The following is a 16,203-nucleotide window of genomic DNA, read 5'->3' as shown; positions in this document are numbered from 1 at the left end:
TTTTTGTATTAGGCTTCTTCAGGAATAGGTTTGATAGCCCAGGGACACTTAACTAAGGTAACTGAATTTAAATTGGATGCCAGCCTTCAATGCAGAACTATGAAAGCATAACAAATGTTTTACAGTCAGAAAACCCTGACCAGAACATTCAATACCACTCTCAGTTTCTTCTTTCTTCCATGCTGCAGTTCAATGAATGAGACAAGCTGAAAAATATTCTGCTGTTTTACATCAGCAACCCATTTTCAGTATATCATAGACCAAAATGACTGTATTTTATTACACGTCAATATTTAATGGAAAAGTCCTTTCTACTCTTGGCCAAAATACTTATTTGGTCAAAACAAAGAAAAAACACAATGTGTTCTAAATCTCCTTGCATTAGTTAACATCATTATCAAAAATAACAATCATGCCATTAATGATTTTAAAGTAGAGAACTGCCCTATGGGACAAGTATTTGATGGCCATATGGTTTAAAAGTATCAACACCAAATAGAGTTGGGCAGATAACACTTTTGGACATCTAGAGACAACTACTACAGGATTTATCAGCAGTAGCCACTTGCTTTTCAAGAATTGAGTTAAATATCTCAGTGGGGTGATATGATTAACATTAAACAAGGACTTTGCAAAAGAAATCCAGAAATGGAAATCTAGCTGTTTCAAGAAGTGACACAAGCAAAACAATGTCTGACATTTTATTCATACTGGATAAGTGTTCCCCTTGACATCCCATATCATGACTTACCACTGGAGCAGAACGGTCCTGCATATGCCGAGAAGGTACAGTCACAGGAGAACCCACTGGGCTTTTCTCTGCATTTTCCTCCATTGTGGCATAACCTTCCGTAGCTGCTGCAGTGTCCTCTACAACCTGGTTCCACTCCTGGAGTCACCTTGGCCCTTTCTTCTAGATCCAGGGCCATCCCATTCAAATGCAGAGACCGAATGCATCCCAGAAAGCCTCTCTGGCGGGTGGCTGTTCCACCTAGAAGGGAAACACTGCAAATGGAAACATGTTCCTAGGTGTTTTATTCAGGACTTAAAGACCATACAAAAATCGAGGCCTTACAGAGAAGGGCAAAAACTGTGGTTTGTCAGAGGTTTTATCAGCAAATATAATTTTGCAAACACAATTTATGACCAAATATTAAAAGGCTTCAAAAGGGTTTTAAATATTTGTTTTCTAAAAAGGATTGATTAACCTTTAATATCGGAGAGGTTTTTCTATTAGTCTCTTCATTTTCAAGAGCAGAATTAAGGCTGGATCTTACTTTCATTCAAAAGAACAGTGACAGATCTTGATATTTTTATATAAAAACCAATCTCTTTTGCAATTTTAAACGAGCATATATTCACAGATGAGTGTAGTGTGTCCTTCAGATTGAAGCCTAATCTTACTGCTGATACAGCTTTAATTTAGTGAGAATTATAAAGAAATCTTCGAGTTCTTCTAACTTGGCTATGCATTGCTAAGGCATTTTGGCTGATTATTCGTTCATCAAATAACACAAGGATTGAGCTGCAGACTATTTGCTATTGTCTGGCATTTTTCTCAGTGACTTTCTTCTAAAGCTGGCCCAGTGCCCATTGTTTTTCACTTGGAATGATTCTCAACAAAAAGTTCAGAATGAGGATTGATGAAGAAAAAAGAAAGAAATTGGAAGGAGTAAAACCAAGCCATAAAATCTTACCCAAGCTCTACCCTGATTTTCCCACTCTCCTCTGAGACCACACTGATGTGACCTTTCCTGGATGATATATAACAACATGCATTTACCAAGTCACCCTTGCCGAGATTTACAATATTTGGGTGGGGTCAGATCCCTTATCCCAAGGCAGAGGTTCTCAAACTTTAAGTAGAACAATCACAAGGAGAGCTCCTTAAAAATGCAGATCCAGGGACTCATTCCAAGAAGTACTAGACATGGAGGGTATGAATTCGAAAGCTCAACAAGCCTCACAGGTGATTCTTATTCAGATGATCACTTTCCCACTGTTTCCTAAACTCTCTCTTCGGAGGACTGTAAACTCTAGGTGAATTGTCACCTAATCTTCTGTCCTGGAATTCTATAAATTAATGCTCAGTACTTGAAGTGGGAAGACAGAGCCCTCATCTGAACAAGATGGGCAATTCTACACAGAGGTAGTTAGATGGTCACAGGGCCTCTAACAAGAAATTTCATTTCTGCACAGATGATGCTTTATTTTACCCCAAGATCTTCTAACTGCTGTGTGCTCTCTTCCTAGAGCATGTTCGCTTCCTCTGTGGCCGCCTAGCTTTGACTAGCTCCTAATCTAGCCCTCATTATTTAGAATCACCAGCGCCTCAGAGATTAAACAGCTTTTCTTTTTTTTTCAGGGCCAAAAACTTGCCAGGAAGATTCTAAATAAATAGGTCCTTGTCAGTCTATCAAGCTTTCCATTTTAATAATTTACCCTGCATATTGCCAGTGTTGCTATATTGGAACACACACTCGGCAAGAGCTGCTTTAGTCACTGCTGTGTCCCCAGTACACAGAATCTTACCTGACACCTAAGGGATTTTCAATAACCACTTAATTAAATCATTCTTTAATTAAACTGAATTATATCATGGAAGTAGGAGATGAGGGTTTGGTGCTTCAAAGGTAGTGGAGGGGAAAACATCCTGCCTATAAGGGTGTTTGGATCTCTGAGATGGAGAAGGACAAAACCCAAAGAATATTTATGAATAAATTAAGCACATAATTTTGGATAAGAAATACTATGAAGAAAAAGATTAGAAGAATTCCTGAAAATTCTCAATTTCTGGGGACTGCTACTATTAAAAAAATCCAAATTTATAGAAATAATGTATTCAAACTACTTCAGTTTACATAATCTGTGCCTTCTCAATGAAAAACACAAAAGTCTTAAGGGTGTGGGTCATATTTTTCTAGCTATAAATTCAGATGCATTCTGGGGTTGAGCCAGATGTATTTCAATTCCAGTTTATGTATGGATGGCAGGGGAAAAAGGAGTTGACTCCTTCCTAGAATTTCAGATGAGCTAGCAAACTTCTTGTTCAGTTCCTCCTACCTCTACTCAATCTCCTTCCATTTTTAAAGTCTTCCTCCTTCCCTTCTTATCTCAGGACTTTATTTCTTTTTCTTCCAAGTCAAAACTACTATACGTCTGAGCCTCATGGCCTACCTATTCTCTCACTCTCCAAACTCAACTCAATCAGGGAGTGTCAAGGGCTCAGAGTCAAGTCTTCAGCCAAGATTCTTTTGGTATCCTTGGAGTTTATTTCCTAGATAAGGTCTGCAACCTTGATATAAGCCTTGGTACAGGACCTCCTTGGAGGAGGCCCGGCCAGGTGCTGTGAAATCCAGATCAAAGGTGTGTTCCTGGGATATTTCTTCAGTTTCTGTTATAGAAATTAAAGTATTAAATCACAGCTCTTACGCATTTGCTGCTCTGCAACATCAAAATTCTTTCTTGGTTAGGGACTTATCTCAGTCTGCCAGTGACATGATAATCACCAAGTTACTTAGTGATGACTGAAAAGGGTCCATTTTCATCTGATTCAACTTGAGTTTTGTTTGATTTGTTTTGTTTTGAATGATGAAGAATTAGAGACTTAGAGAAGTTCAGAAACTTATCCAAGAGAGCAGCTGAGGAAATATCAGGAGAAACACACTTAAAGGCAGTTAGAATTAGAATCCACAATTAGCCCTACATTCCAAGGAAGTCCCCTTGGTTTGCCACACAAAATATAGTCAAAGAAAGAAACCATCCCATTTTCTTCACTCAGATCATATTTAGTCTGAACAGCATTTCAGTTCTCCAACATGTAATTAAACATAAACATTGGTGTCTTATAAGCATTGAAGATTTCCCATTACATTTCTTAAGTTAATAACTTTTTATTTTAAGGTACAACTATTCTGGAAAACATGGTTAGTGTAAATAGGATTGGGTCCAAGAGCTTAACTAAAGATTTCAATGCCTTTTCAGAGTTAGAGTAAGTCAAATTAAAATGAGTTGCAATTTGATTAATTGATTTTGGATGTATTTACTCAGCCATCATGTTTAGAACTGTCTTCCAATTAATTTTCTAGCAATTTACCTCCCATACCATATCAGCTATAATGAATTCCAGAACTTCACAAACACAGTGTTTCTTGTGAAACAAATGCCTAATCTTTCTATTCAATTGAATATAGCTGAGTCTGTTCACTCATATAACAGCTTGAAGATATTGCACCTAAATAATTGAACTAGGCGCTGAGTAGAGACTGACTTAGCCTTTACCTGTTGGCCCAATCCTTTGATCACATTCATCACTTTCATGAAGTTAGTCTAAGGAACAGATGTTCTTGTCACAGGGTAGGAGCTGGCTCTTTCCTGTGCCAATTTCCACTACTTTTGTGGCAGAAAAACCTTTGAGTTTAATTTGTTAATGGCAAATTATTCATAGGCTGTGCTTCAAAATTATTGAGGACTAATTGGGAAGAGCTGCATAATTTGTCCAGGCACATAAGGGAAAGAAAGAGATGAAGATTCCTAACCCTTCTCTATGAAATGCAAAATTACAGAACGTCGTCTGGCACAGAGCAGGGGTTCTCCCTGACCACAGCAATGTGGCAGATAAGTAAGACTGCTAAGCTCCTGACCATGAATCAGCTTGAGAAAGGAAAAAGAGAGGATATACAGCCTAGGCTGGGGACCAATTCATGGGATTGAGGCAGAAAGGTGGTCTGGTCTTCTGCATAGAATGCACTGCCAGCAGCTCTCTGGTTGGGCTCCGTTGAAGCTTATTTTAAAGAAATGAATTGTTAGTGGCTTAGCTGTATTCTCTAGTTTCAAGAGATCCCATCTGAGATTTGACTTCAATTAATAGTCTCTAAGGTTTATTTACTGGACATTAAAAAGTACACTGGGGGCTTCTTAAGGTAATCATCAAAAAGATGCCTGAAAAAGGGGGACCTCTTGATCTTGAGCCTTATCTCTTAGTGACATGGTAAGCTCTCCTGGGGAAAGATTTAGCCCTGCAGAAATTTTGGAGTTAGTAAACACAGAGAGTTGTGACACTGGGAACCTAGCTAGACTTTTGCCATGGAATAGTCTTTGTTGAGCACAGTGATGTGAGCACTGGGAAGAGAAGGACACCCCCCCATGTGTAAACAGCTCTCATGGTTGAAAGAAGCATCTGTTCTTATATTAATATAACAGTGATATAGACAGAAAATCCAGTTGCTTTTCTCTGAACCAAACTCAGTGGTGAGAACATGCCACTATGGTAGCAGCTGCAGGGAAGAGTGGGTCTGTTTAGACTTCTCAGATGTGCACTGCCAGCAGCTCTCTGGTTGGGCTACGTTGAAGCTTATTTTAAAGAAATGAATTGTTAGTGGCTTAGCTGTATTCTCTAGTTTCAAGAGATCCCATCTGAGATTTGACTTCAATTAATAGTCTCTAAGGTTTATTTACTGGACATTAAAAAGTACACTGGGGGCTTCTTAAGGTAATCATCAAAAAGATGCCTGAAAAAGGGGAAAAGAACATAATTAAAACAAATGATATTACTACCTTAAAGAGAAATGTGACCTCTTTTGTACTATGCTTTGGTAATGGGGAAATCCATTTATTACCAAAGACAATCAGAGCAAAATAAAAGCTATTCAAATAAAAGGCTGTTTGACATTATCTTCTCCTTAACATGAGTATATTTTAGACTATCAAAAATATATGGAGGAGGTGGCTCAACAGGCAGAGTTCTTGCCTGCCATGCCAGGGACCCGGGATCCATTCCTGGTGCCCACCCATGCCAAAAAAAAAAAAAAAGAGAGAAAATATATGGAAAGGGGAAGAAAAGAAAAAAGAAATATATTTAAATTAAGAACTTCTAGTCATCAAAAGGCACCATAAACAATATGAAAATATAGTCCACAGACAGAAGACATTTGTCATAAATTTATCTAATAAGAACTCATACACAATAAATAAAAACTTCTTAATATTTTATTTTTAGAAATGAATATATCCCAATTAAAAAAGGACAACAGATTTAAACAGCTACATCGTAAAGGAGGATATTCAAATGGCTGATAGAGATTTGACACCATCACCTAATGCTTAACATATGCAAACCTTATGACCCACTAATTCCACTCCAAGATAGACACCTAACAGAAATGCAAACACATGTTCACCAAAAGACTAGTACAAGATATAACTGTAAAATACAAATCCTTGAATCTACCCAAACAGCATATAAGTATTGTGGTTTAAAGATGCATGTATCCTGGAAAACCATGTTCTTAAATCTAATCCATTCCCGTATTTATGAATCCAATGTATGTAGGGCCTCTTGATATGGCTTTTTCAGTTAAGGTGTGACTCACTTCAGTCAGAATGGGCCTTATTGGAGTCCTCTATAAGAGAATGGAAATCAGACCAGGAAAGAAAGCCATAGAAGTAAGAAGCTGAAAGCAACGAAACCTAGAAGAGAAGGGAGAGGTCAGCAGACACCCTCATGTGCCTTGCCACATGGCTAAAGATCACCACTGCAGTTTTGGGGAAGAAAGCATCACCTTGATGATGCCTTGACTCACACATTTTCTTGGCCCCAAACTGTAAGTTACCAAATGTCCATTGTTTAAGCCAACCCATTTCATCAGTTATAAGTGGACTATGAAACTAAAACAGATTTTGGTTATTAGGAGAGTGGGGTGCTGCCATTGCAAATGCTAAAAATGAGGAAACAGCTTTGGAACCAGGCAATGCCAGAGGCGGGAAGAATTGTGAGGCACTTAATAGAAAAAACCTAGATTGCTTTGAAGAGACTGTTGATATAAATATGGATGCTAAAGCTACTTCTGAGGAGGCTACAGATGGAAATGATGATTGTGCTATTAGAAAATGGAAGAAAAAAGACCCCTGTTTTAAAGTGACAGAGAATTTGGTAAAATTGAGTTCTGATGTTGAATGAAAGACAGAATTTGAAAGCGATGATCTTGGATACTAGTTGAGGAGATTTCCTAGCTAATTGTATTAAAGTGTGGCCTTGTTTCTCCTTCAGTTTATAGTAAAATGCGATAGGAAAGAGATGAGCTGGGAACCAAACTCCTTCACACAATGAAACCAGAAATTAATGGTTTGGAATATTCTGAGCTTCTGGAAAGTGAGTCAACAGAAAACAGTGCTCCGTGTGAGGGTTTAACTGAACATGGATCCTGTCAGCCATTTCAGTGCAAGATTGGAGGTACAGTTATCCAGGAAAGATCTATGGAGAGTCCCACTGTCAGATCGGACCCCTGTGTACTACATGCAAAACTGGCAAGTTTATTGTGAGTTCTGTATGAAGGAAATCACTGCTGAGCTGGACTAAAAGGGATAGAAAAAGGACAGATTGAAGGAGAAATCACTTAAAAGGCAGAACCATGGAAACTGATGTCTGGACTGAAGACATCTTCTTGGGTCAAGAGAGTGGACCCACCCATGTGTGTGGAAAGGGGGAGTCTACCCCAACATTTGCAAAAGGTGGGCCTTCTACCCCATTGTTCAGGAAGAGTGCTACCACCACGGTTTTCTCAGATGCTCTGAAGATTGCAAAGGGTCTGGCTACCATCCCACTGCTTGACAAAGGTGACCTTATACCCTAGGACTGCAGAGAGTATGGCTGTCACCCCAATGTTTAAGGAGGGAGGAGCCTTTATCCCAGTGTTTCAGGAGTACATGGCCACTGCACAAGCACTTGGAAAGGTGGGAGCTGCCACTCCATCAGGCCTGGAAAAAAACATAATTTCACAGATGATTGTGAGAACTTGAAATCTAATGGTGTATACCCTGTAGGTCCCTCTTGGAATCCATGACCGCTGTGTGCTTTCAATTTCTCCCTATGGAAATGTGAATGTTTATCCTACGCTTGTCCCTCCTTTGTATACTGGAAGCAGATAGCTTGTTTGCTAGGTTCCACAGGTATACCATAAAAGGGAATTTTTCCACAGTACACTACACCTATAACTGATTTTGATGAGACTTTCTACTAAACCTTATATGTGTAATGACTTAAGGCTTTTGGGATATTGTGATGGAATGAATTACTTTGCATGCAGAAAGAACATGTCTTTCTGGGGGTTCAAAGGGTGGAGTGTGGTGGTTAGAAGCATTATGTACCCAAGAAAAATGTCCTTAAATCTAATCCATTCCTGTGGACCCATTGTAAATAGGTTTTGACAAGGCTACATCAGGTAAGGTGTGACCCAGCTCAATCAGAATGACTCTTAATCTTCTTTCTGCAGTCCTCTAGAAGAGAATGAAATTCAGACAAAGGAGAGAAAGCAACAAAACCCGGAAGAGAAGAGAGAGACCAGTAGATGCCAGCATGTGCCTTGTCATGTGGCAGAGGAAGGATCATCAGCAGCTGGATTTAGGAAGAAAGTATCATTTAACAATTCCTTGATTTGGACATTTTCTCAGTTTCAAATGGTAAGCTAATAAATGTCCATTGTTGAAGTCAGCCCATTTCAAGGTAATTGTCTTAAGCAGCCTCTGAAAGTAAAACAATAAGTAAATACATCTTTGTACTTGTTCTGTACCAGAAAGTCTCCAAGTGATCCTAACATGCAGCTAAGTTTGAGAGCCTTAGAGCCTTGATATGCTTGGAGTTCAAAATTAATCTTTGCATACGGCATTTAGGAAACTGCCCACTCTAGAGACTTGATAACTATTTGTAGATTGATCTCATTCACTGCAAATGACTTCTGAGCCTATGTCAAGATGCCCCACTTCTCCTTCAGGTTCCACTTCACAAAGAACTGAAATGGAGTTTGTCACTTTTAAAACCTGCCAGTAAAAGAATTAGATTGGACACAAAAATTGCAGAGCTGGTTGAATGAAAATCAATTCAGAGTTAATTTAAGAAGCTTCTATGAAAAATGCTGACTTTATAAACCAAAACAGAAAATTACCACTGTCACATTTCAGCTTTATATATGATTGACTCTTTTCTCCCCATCATTTCTGTAGTTGGAGAATGTCTGTGGCTCTATGGTGACAACAGTGACTCGAGGACATTGAGTTCTCGTGGTCAATAAGAACAAGGTCATGTGTTCAATATACCCTTTGGCATCATGTCACTAAACTTACCTTTTAAGGTCATAAATAGCACCTCCAAATAGGATTATTTAACTAAGATTTGTCATGAGTCACACTCATACACACACACACACACACACACAAGAGAGAGAGAAAAAAAGAATGCGCCAAAGTAAGAACAAGAATGAAGAAAGATGGGCTGCTACTAGAGGTGAATCATCATTTTTATGAAAATCAGGATGGTGGTTGGGGTTTTTGGAGGTGAAGAGAGTGTGTTTATTGCATTGGTGCTAATGGTTTTTAATCCAAGGCTTACATTACATTAACCTCGATTTTTCTTCATTTATTCATGCAAGATTTTTGCTCAGTCTTCTTTCCTCATTTACTTTGGATGGCATAGTGGATAGAACCTGAAGTTTAGATTAGTTGAAGATAATTGTCCTGATATTTGGAACAAAAGGGATTTTTATAAGTTTCCTATTTCACTGTTCTTTGGTATGAATTAACACTAGTTGAATCTCTGAAACACTATTTATCATTTTCTTGTTCTTATGTCAATTGTCACATATAACTGTCACCCAGCTGAGTCACTTTTTTACTGTGCTTTCTTTTTTTAGTGATTCTGCTCAGAAAGTAAAACAATAATTTTCTTGTCTCAGAGTGAAACTCTGAGATGGGAACACCCTTTATAGTTGGTCTGAAGTGGAGAGCCTGAAGCAAGCAATGGAGGAAATGCATTAGATTCTCTCATATTATCTCATTCTGGTAGCCACTTATGAGAAATCATCAAAATCTTCACTTTCAAAAAGTGTCATGTCAGTAAAAAAATCATCAACACAGGCATGGCTAGGGTAGCACTGTGAGGTGGAAAGTATAATTTAAATCAACATTAATATATCTTCAAATATCCATAACCTTTTATTTGTAGGTAAAAGTGTTTTAAAAATGTTTTTTTAAAAAAAGTGTATCTCAAACAGACATAGTTCCACATGGTATTGAAATCTCCAATGTTTCATATTTGTAGCATAGTAAAACAACGTTATTTGGGTTTTGAAATATTCTACAATATATTTTATTTTTATTTTTTTATTTTCTGCTACACTTGTGTTTTAGCCCCCACATTCAGTCTCTCAACTATCCACTGGTTGGGTAAACTCACTCCTTGAACATCTGAAGCTCATTCCTAGTACTTTGAGCATGTAGAATGCATTCCCTTCAAATGTTCACAGAATTTCCTCTCTGCCTCATTTGGCATCTATGCAAATGTTATGGTCCTCAGAGCCCACCCAACTCGAAACAGAAGCCCCCACCCAAATTACTCTCCTTACTCTGTGTTTTAAATTATAGCATTTATTGCTATCAGGAATTGTATTATATGTGTATGTACACTTACATACACACATAAACATACATATGCATGTATGGAAATTATTTTTTGTTCAATTTTGCTTGTTTACTTATTTATTGACTGTCTCCTGTCTTCCCCACTGAAATGTATGCTCAGGAAGGCAGAGATCATTTTTCTCTTAGTAAGTGCTGCATTGAAATAACCATCTTTATTATTGACTTTGTACTAGTTTTTTACTCTACCTTTCTCTAATTTGCCCTTACTTTCCCAATTATAATTTGTCTTTCAATGAATATGTCTACAGGGAAAAATATCTTCATCTACAATTCTTTAAGCCTGATTGGTTGGATAGTATACTTATAAATTAATAAATTAGTATTTTAGATTTATAATCACTATTTTATTAACTTGGTTGGGGGCCTTTCCTGAGAGTGTGGTTCACTCTTGTAGAGATAAAATTAAACAAGCTCTTGAGCCAGCACATCTGTAGATGCAGGCAGATGTTGCCTTCCAGTACCTCTTAACAACCAATCATCTGCCTTTACCCAAGGCTGCAAGCCTATTCTAAACCTGAATTCTTTTCTTAATATCCATCACATTAAACCATGGCAATTTACTCAGTTACCAGGAGGACATATTATAAACAGCTTTTTATTAATAGAAGATGTGACCTTTTGTTTCAGTGATTTTTCTTTCTACCTTCATTTTTAACATTCATGGAATTTGACTAAAACATAATAAAGATTTTAGTTTTAAAACTCCAAGGAAACACCTTCATCCTTGAAGAATCGGAACAGATTTGGGAATACCAAACTCCTAAACAATTGTCTCAATAAAGATGAAATCTCTTTGGATACTTATTAAAATTATATCACATGATGGATGGCACAAGACTCAAGAATATTCTAACATAGTTGCTGATTTCATAAAGTTGCTGATTTCATAATATTCTATCCATTATAGATTCAGAAATCAAAGTATGACCATGATTCCCATCAGGTACAACACAGAGTGACTCTATTTCTATGAAGCTGAAATTCATACATGAATGAAAGGTCATTTACAGACAAAATGAAGCATATTTCACTGAAAAAAAATTGAGGACTGTTTCAGTTCTCACAATTTCAAAAAATAGGCTATTTTAAGCTATTGACAGATTTTAAATTGCCATGCTTTTTGTCAAGGCCATTTCTCAATTACTGTAATTCAGGAAATATTTATGTCAATTTTCTGACTGTGAGTGTTTACCATGTTATTAAAAGAAAAGTAGCATATTTCTTTTCATATTTTCTTTACTTTTTCCTTACCCTTAAATAAGTCAGCTGAATAGCCATGAGATCACAGTTAGATTTATTACTGTTCCCGACTCATAGAAGCTTTTTATTAAATATTCATTGGGTGAAGGAAAAAATGATAGAATGATGCATAAAGTCATTAGAAGTCCTAAATGTGTATTTGTAAAATATATAAAAAATAAGCTTCATCTTTTGCAGTGGGAGAGAGCTAGTGAGACAAGATGATTAAGCAGTAGAAGGTGTGATGAATTTAACATACAACTCCAAAAATATTTGAGATATAATTTCTGTTAATTTATCATTTGTCCTGCTTCATAGTAGTGCTGTGCCCTTATTTACATGACAAGGTATGAGAAGTGATCAATTTCAAAGATAATCCTTTGATCTTCAAGGCCCATAGGTCTCTTTGCTAATTACTTTACAAGTATATATATATATATATATATATATATATATATATATATGACAAAATATAACAAATAAACCCAGAAGGTTTATACTATCAGGTCTATAAATGACAAGTGAGTGGGGTCAGGAAATAAAGGAACATCTGTGGATATAAACATAGAATAAATGACAAAGGGCTATCAGAAAAACGAGTAAAATGAAGGAAATCAGGAGAGGAATGGTGAAAATCAAACCATGGATTCTACATGCTGGGCTCCTGAATTTTCGTTTTTCTTCTATTGGTCTGTTTTTGAAGAGTCACTGCTTGGTATTTTCTGGAATTACAGGGAGGGTTCTCCAACTCCATGGGGAACAGAGATAAACATTTCAAATAACTCACAAAGAGCACTGATGTAAGAAAATAACTGGAACATATCACATAATCTGTAATATCTGAATTTGGGAATCAGTAAAATAGGTTTAGGAATTAGTCAAATGCAAATCCAAATCTCATTTTCTAGGTGGATTTCTGAAAGCAAGTCACTTCAACCGCTTAGACCTCAGCTATCTCATCTATAAAATAGGAATAATAATAATATCTATGTCAAGGGGTTGGTTATGAAGAAGAAATGAAACACCTGGCACAGCCTAGAATACAGGTCCTCAATAAACGATGGTCTGTTATTCTGTTTGTTGTGGTGATTATCATTATTTCTATGATTGATAGTATTTTTTTAGGGCCCATGTCTGCAATTACATTACACAATTAACAGCAAACTGCCTCAAAGCAGAACTCACCCACAAAGAGTTGACTGTTGAGCTGTAAAAGGATGTGCCCATCAGCTGGGGCAGGTTGAGTCTTTTGAGAGAGCTCATCCACTTGAATGGATGCCTCTTTGGTGTTCCTTTCGACTCGAACGTGGTGCCACTGGTTGTCATTGAAGTGACCAGGTGACTGCACAGAGATTTCAAGAGGCCCATTGCCCACATCAAATGAAAAGGTCACTTCTGCAGGAGCTGGAAGCATTAGATATAAAAGTTGTTCCAGATGGTTCCTGAGGCCACAAGCTGAGTATTTAATATGCTTAGAAATAGAACTATAACACAGTGACCATTAAATGTAATGTTTTGCATTTTATGAAAGGGACCAATGGCATTGATACAAAAACAGATCCTCTAAGGTGGGATGAGATGGAAAAATACACTTGTATTTCTGAAAAAAAAACCCAGATTTTAACAAATTCATCCTCAGGATTAATTTTTCACATTGGTAAACAATAAGAATATTTAGTCAGGGCAAGAAAACTAAATAGTATTGGCTTTTACTATACAAACAATCTTTTACAGCAATTCAAAGCTTAGATCCTTTTAAAAGCATGCAATATAGAGTTGCTATTAAGGCATTAATAGCAGTCTGTGAATATGTCAAAATAATATTAGTGGTTGATTTAATTAGGTCATTTTATAATTAAAATTTTTAACTATTTGGATTTAAGGCTTTCCTTCAGTTGGTTCTGGAGAAAACTAATAATTTTCACACATCATCACATGTTACATATCAAATATTTTCTTATAAAAAGGCAAAATTGAAATTATAGAATTTTTAGAAAGGGACAGTATGTAAAGAGTCAGTTGATAAATTAGAAACAAGGGTACATTAAACATTAAAGGAAGAAGACAGGCCACGGTGGCTCAGCAGGCAGAGTTCTCACCTGCCATGCCGGAGACCCGGGTTCAATTCCCAGTGCCTGCCCGTGCCCCACCCCCCCCCCAAAAAATTAAAGAAACAACAACAAAAAAATGAGTTAAAGGATTTACTACTAAATAATGGAGTGGCAAAGACTGCTCCGGAGGAGACTTACAGCGTAGCTCTATCCTTATAAAATCAGTAATTCCCAGGTTTTCTAAAAATACCCCAGATGAAGCTGTCGTCTTAAAAAAGAAAGACACATCAGCACTAGCTTCTCCATGGAAAGTAGGAAAGTGAAGGTATGAAGCTTCAGTATTGAAGGAAGCTGAATTCCAAAATGACCCTGTAAAAAAAAAGAAGAAAAGAAAAAGAAAAAATCCAAAAGCTAGAGCATAGACTCCTTAAATAAAATGAGTAACATATTTACACTTTCTGTTTTTAAGGTTAAAAATGTCGGAAACTTTTTCTTTTTTCTATTAACTTTAAGTAGCAGATGTGATCTAAGCGCATGGGTTGGAATCCTGGGCTTCCTTCCAGCATTGCAGGGAAATAGTCTGAAAGTTGTATTCTGTATTAGAAAATATCCTCAACCTAATCACAATCCTGCTCCAAATACTGATGCAGGGTCTTTTTTTCCCCTATAATTTGAAAAATTTTAAAACACTCTGAATAACAGAAACCCTAAAGAAGCTCAGAGTATTTTCTGTTTGAATACTTGTACTGCTGACAACTTAGGGAGTCTCATGTCACACTCTCAGCCAACTGCTTTCATTAATGGACTGTGAGATTCTTTTAATCCTTGGCATTCAAAATAGTCACATCAAATTAAATCGAAAAAGACTACTTATTCTGTACTATGCTGATATTCTTATGAAAATACTCTTTTCATTCAAGATTATCGCTTAATGTTGCTTTTACGGTAAAGTAGATAAAAAATAGATGTGAAAAAAGTTGTAGTGACTACATAGTTCATTATAACTGCTGTCAAATACAAGTTCTTATCTTCACTTTTCTTTTCTTTTTTGGATATCTGTAACTTTCCTTTTGAAAAAATACTGTGAGCTTTACATGGAAGAAAGCATGGAAAATAAGATATAAATGCTGTGGCATGAAGTGACAGGAGTGAAATCAAACTGGATATGTGTGGTTGATAAGTAGCATTATCAGAAAAATGAACTCTGCATTGCTGCTGCCAACAGCAAGTTCCAAACACATCAAGTATAAATATACATCTTTAATTTTAAGCAACTGTCTCTGTATGTACTAACACTGGATAAAATTCTCCTACCTAAATTACCTTCCTGGAAGAAAGATGTATTGATCCTCTGAAGTTAGAAAACAGCCATTTCAAAACAACAGTTCATTATGTTAGCAGAGAACAGATATACAGCTAGAGTTAAAAATCACAAACTTGACTGTTTCTGTATGCTCAGATTTTAATTTATTTATATAAATTCTGCAAAAACCAATGCTTCTATTTGATTTTTTCTGATTTTCTTGTGGTCCTGATTCAAGAGTCAATTCCTTGTTAGTTTGTGGGTAACTTTAGGGCTGAATTTATTCAGCTGAGAATCTACTTTGAGGTTTTTTGTGTGTGTGTGTTTTTTTTTCCCTCTAGAGCCAAATGAAACTACATATTATCTAAATATGTCAAGCCTATTTCTCATTTTCTTTTTACAGCTATTTCCAGGCTTAGATATTTTGATCTCTAGGCAAGAATGCAAGAAAATACAAAATATTGGTCAGGGATAACAATGTATTTGGGTTCTTAAACATTCTTATCAAACATTTTTAGAATTAGATGCCATTTTTGTTGAAATATTGTATATGAAAATTACAATAAAGCTGTTAACTTTAAATTATTGAACTTTAAAAATCTTACTTATTTGGTCTAATTGGAAATAGGAACATTCAGAATTACTTAAGGGTCTAAATTAGATGAAATTATTATAACATTTCATGTGTTTCATTTTTATAATCTAACTAACCCAGTAAAGTATAATATGGATAGCCTTAGGGAATTGCTTTAAACAGAGGAACAATTCTTTGAATTGCTGCTTTCTGCGCAATGCATGCTTTTCAAGTAATGAAAACAATATATTACCCTAGGTGCTCAAACACTCTTCCAAATATAACAGTATCTATTTGCTAGTTAGCAAACCTTACAGATTGACAACAGGTATAAAGTGAAGTAAGGACATTTCGTTGGATTAGGGAATTCTTACTAATTCCTAACAAGTATAAAGAAACAAAGGCCGATATCTCCATGATCAAATAATGCCATTGGCATCTATCGTGGCCCTTGACAGATTGTTTAGAAGCATCCAAGGCAAATCCGGCCCACTTCAGAAAACAGGAGGGGCCAGAGGCAGAGCAGACCCCAGCAGGCAAGCCCTTGGCAGAAGCTGGATATATCC

At 36.6% G+C, this 16,203-nt stretch overlaps 1 protein-coding gene across 2 annotated transcripts in view; it reads right to left on the bottom strand.

Annotated features, from left to right (window-relative positions):
• The window catches only part of CNTNAP4 (contactin associated protein family member 4), a 270,914-nt gene that overhangs the window by 28,665 nt on the left and 226,046 nt on the right, over positions 1 to 16,203 (bottom strand). For both annotated transcript variants that reach the window (XM_077133653.1, XM_077133652.1), the window contains exons 16-18: positions 13,959 to 14,129; positions 12,895 to 13,113; positions 752 to 991 (exon numbers count right to left, since the gene is read on the bottom strand). In XM_077133653.1, coding sequence (XP_076989768.1) covers positions 752 to 991; positions 12,895 to 13,113; positions 13,959 to 14,129 — 630 coding nt within the window. The remainder of the gene's footprint in view (positions 1 to 751; positions 992 to 12,894; positions 13,114 to 13,958; positions 14,130 to 16,203) is intronic.

The sequence above is a fragment of the Tamandua tetradactyla genome, chromosome 16, assembly GCF_023851605.1.
Source record: "Tamandua tetradactyla isolate mTamTet1 chromosome 16, mTamTet1.pri, whole genome shotgun sequence".
Taxonomy (NCBI): domain Eukaryota; kingdom Metazoa; phylum Chordata; class Mammalia; order Pilosa; family Myrmecophagidae; genus Tamandua; species Tamandua tetradactyla.
The sequence above is the reverse complement of the archived record's forward strand: the minus strand, read 5'-3'. Positions and strand labels throughout refer to the sequence as shown.